Source organism: Wyeomyia smithii, chromosome 3 (genome assembly GCF_029784165.1).
Source record: "Wyeomyia smithii strain HCP4-BCI-WySm-NY-G18 chromosome 3, ASM2978416v1, whole genome shotgun sequence".
NCBI lineage: Eukaryota > Metazoa > Arthropoda > Insecta > Diptera > Culicidae > Wyeomyia > Wyeomyia smithii.
In genome coordinates, this window is record NC_073696.1 from 160,315,230 (window position 1) to 160,318,331 (window position 3,102).

The 3,102-nt window shown below is 42.3% G+C and overlaps 1 protein-coding gene across 1 annotated transcript; it reads left to right on the forward strand.

Moving 5' to 3' along the window:
• Positions 1-471: 471 nt before the first annotated feature.
• LOC129728762 (uncharacterized) lies at positions 472-2,396 on the forward strand. Its single transcript, XM_055687214.1, has 2 exons — positions 472-2,084; positions 2,165-2,396. The coding sequence occupies exons 1-2, from the start codon at positions 472-474 to the stop codon at positions 2,394-2,396; spliced, it is 1,845 nt and encodes a 614-aa protein (XP_055543189.1).
• The last annotated feature ends 706 nt before the right edge of the window (positions 2,397-3,102 follow it).

Genomic DNA, 3,102 nt, shown 5'->3' on the forward strand with positions numbered 1-3,102 from the left:
TTTCTGGTGCTTCGATAGAAAAAAAGGTGTAAGCTTGTTAAGCCTGTTTTTCAATACTTTAGTAAAACATTTGTAATCAAAGTACAATAACGATATAGGTCTATAACCATCTAAGCTATCGTTTGAGTTTTTCTTCTTTATAAGAATAATAATGCCATCTAGAAACTTTTTGGGTGTATTTCCTCTAAGCGCTTCGTTAGAAATCAAACAAATTTCAGTTTTTATTGTTCGCCATGTTTTAATATTAAACTCTCGAATTAGACCATCTGAACTAGGTGACTTCTTAGATTGGCTTTGTTTAATTGCATCAAATATCTCATCTTCAGTTATATCGTTCATCAATGTTCTGTTTTCTTGTAGATTGTTTTCTATTATTTTTTGTGGAAAGAAATCTGTGTTATCGGTAATGTCTTCCGAAGCAGTGTATAGTTTTTCATAATGATTAACAATCAAATTATTTATTAATGTCTTATGTTGCAACCCGTCACCGTTGCCCCCGTTCTTGCCCCCACTGACTGTGTCTGGATCTACTACCAAAACGTCCGAGGTGTAAGGACTAAAATTGACGACCTGCTCCTAGCTGCCACAGACAGCAACTATGACGTCATCATATTGACTGAGACCGGATTGAGTGACTGCATCGACTCCCTGCAAATCTTCGGTTCATCGTACAATGTTTTCCGTTGTGATCGCAGTCGCATTAATAGTAATAAAACGACTTCTGGTGGCGTTTTGATAGCAGTTCATCATCGTCACACTTCCACTCTAGTACGTACTCGTCATGGTGAAATACTTGAGCAGGTGTTTGTTAAAGCTATGGTTGGTTGTAATCGGTTGCTGATTGGGGCTGTCTACATTCCACCTGACCGCAGCCGTGATCCCCAGTTGATGGACGAACATGTGACATCTGTTAACGAGCTATGTGACCACGCCTCGTTTGCTGACCAGGTGCTGATATGCGGAGATTATAATCAACCTCGTTTGCAGTGGTGTGAATCGACTGACGGTAAAGTACTCCTGGCTGACACATCGGTTATATCTTCGACAAGTGCTACTTTATTAGACGGAATGGAATATTTGCATATGACTCAGGCTAATTGGCATCGTAACGAATATGATCACACTCTTGATCTTGTGTTTTGCTCTTCAAACTGCAACACAACTGTTGACATTGCTGCTGCACCACTGCTGCCCATTGACCCACCTCATCCGCCGTTGGAAATATCTGTTACTGTTCAACAAACGAGCCGGGTTGACGATCGGAATCCATTTTGCAATGAGCGCATTCTGAACTTTGGCAAGATCAATTACGGCGAATTACGTGGTTACCTCTCTACTGTTGACTGGGATTGCCTAAATGCTTGTCAGAATGTCAATGATATGGCTGCCAGTTTTTGTTCGATTATTCAGCAATGGTTGCAAATGAACGTTCCATCAAAGAGACGGCCTTTTTCGCCTGCCTGGGGTAACCCACTGCTACGTGAACTTAAACTCGAAAGAAATGCTTGCCAACGAAAGCATCGCGTGCTACGATCTTCCGACAGCAAAATTGGTTTCCAGCGCGCCAGCAAAGCGTATCGAAAGCTGAACTCGGCTTATTACAAAGCTTATGTCATGAAAATGCAGTTTAACCTCCGACGTAACCCTAAAAGTTTCTGGAAATTCGTTAACAGTAAACGAAAATACTCTACCGTTCCGTGCAACGTGGTCTTGGATGACGTTGAAGCAAAATCTTCTGCCGAATCTTGCGAGCTCTTCGCAAATTTTTTTGCATCGGTGTTCGACGAAACTCCTGCCTCTGAACTCGAAGCTGAGTCTGCTGCATCAGACGTTCCTATGGACTGCATTAATCTGACATCGTTTGTGGTTACTCCTGCAATGGTTATCTCTGCTGCGAAAAAGCTGAAAATTTCAAATTCTTCGGGACCTGACGGTATACCGTCGGTGATGTTCTGTCGCTGTGCTTTTGATTTTGCTGCGCCACTCGCAGCCATTTTCACCCGCTCCCTCAACGATGGAGTTTTTCCCGAAGTTTGGAAGCAATCGTTTATGTTTCCCGCCTCAAATCTGGCGACAAGAGAAACGTAAGAAATTATCGAGGAATAACAAGCTTATCGGCAGCGTCAAAGCTATTCGAAATAATCGTTAGTGATGTTATCCGTAGCCAGTCTATAAGCTACATCTCTAATGATCAGCACGGTTTCATGCCTGGGAGATCTGTTACCACGAATTTGTTGGATTTCACCAGCACCTGTATTACTGCAATGGAGAACAAAACTCAAGTGGATGTAATCTACACTGATTTGAAGGCGGCTTTCGACAAAATCGATCACAATATACTGTTGGCCAAACTGTCTCGTCTTGAATCTTCTTCGAGGCTGTTATCGTGGATTTGATCTTATCTAACTGGTCGTGAACTTCGTGTTAAAGTTGACTCCAGTGTATCTTCGAGTTTCTGCAATTTATCCGGAGTGCCTCAAGGCAGCAACTTAGGTCCGTTGTTGTTTACGCTTTTTTTCAACGACGTTGCTTTGAAATTGCATCTGGGTTGCAAACTCATTTACGCTGATGACTTGAAAATATATTTGGTGATTCGTTCAATTGCAGACTGCCATTGTTTGCAAAATCAGCTGAATCTGTTCACGGACTGGTGCTTTCGCAATAAACTAATCGTGAGCGTACCAAAATGCTCCGTCATGACGTTCCATCGCTCAAAAAAAACCGATTATATTTGATTATTGCATTAGCGGGACTTCACTCCGAAGGGTTGAGAAAATGAATGACTTGGGAGTCGTTCTGGACCCAATACTGCCATTCAGCAACCACTACATCTCGATAAATGCCAAGACCAATCGACAACTTGGTTTCATTTCGAAAGTTGCCAAAGGCTTCAATGATCCATACTGTCTGAAGTCCTTGTATTGTGCGTTGGTGAGACCAATTCTGGAGACCGCTTGCATTGTCTGGAATCCTGTTGATTCGTGCTGGATCGATAGAATTGAAGCGTTCAGCGAAGATTTATTCGACTGGCCTTACGTCACCTTCCATGGCCAAATCCCCTAGCTCTTCCTGAATATGAAAACAGATGCAAACTTTTAAACA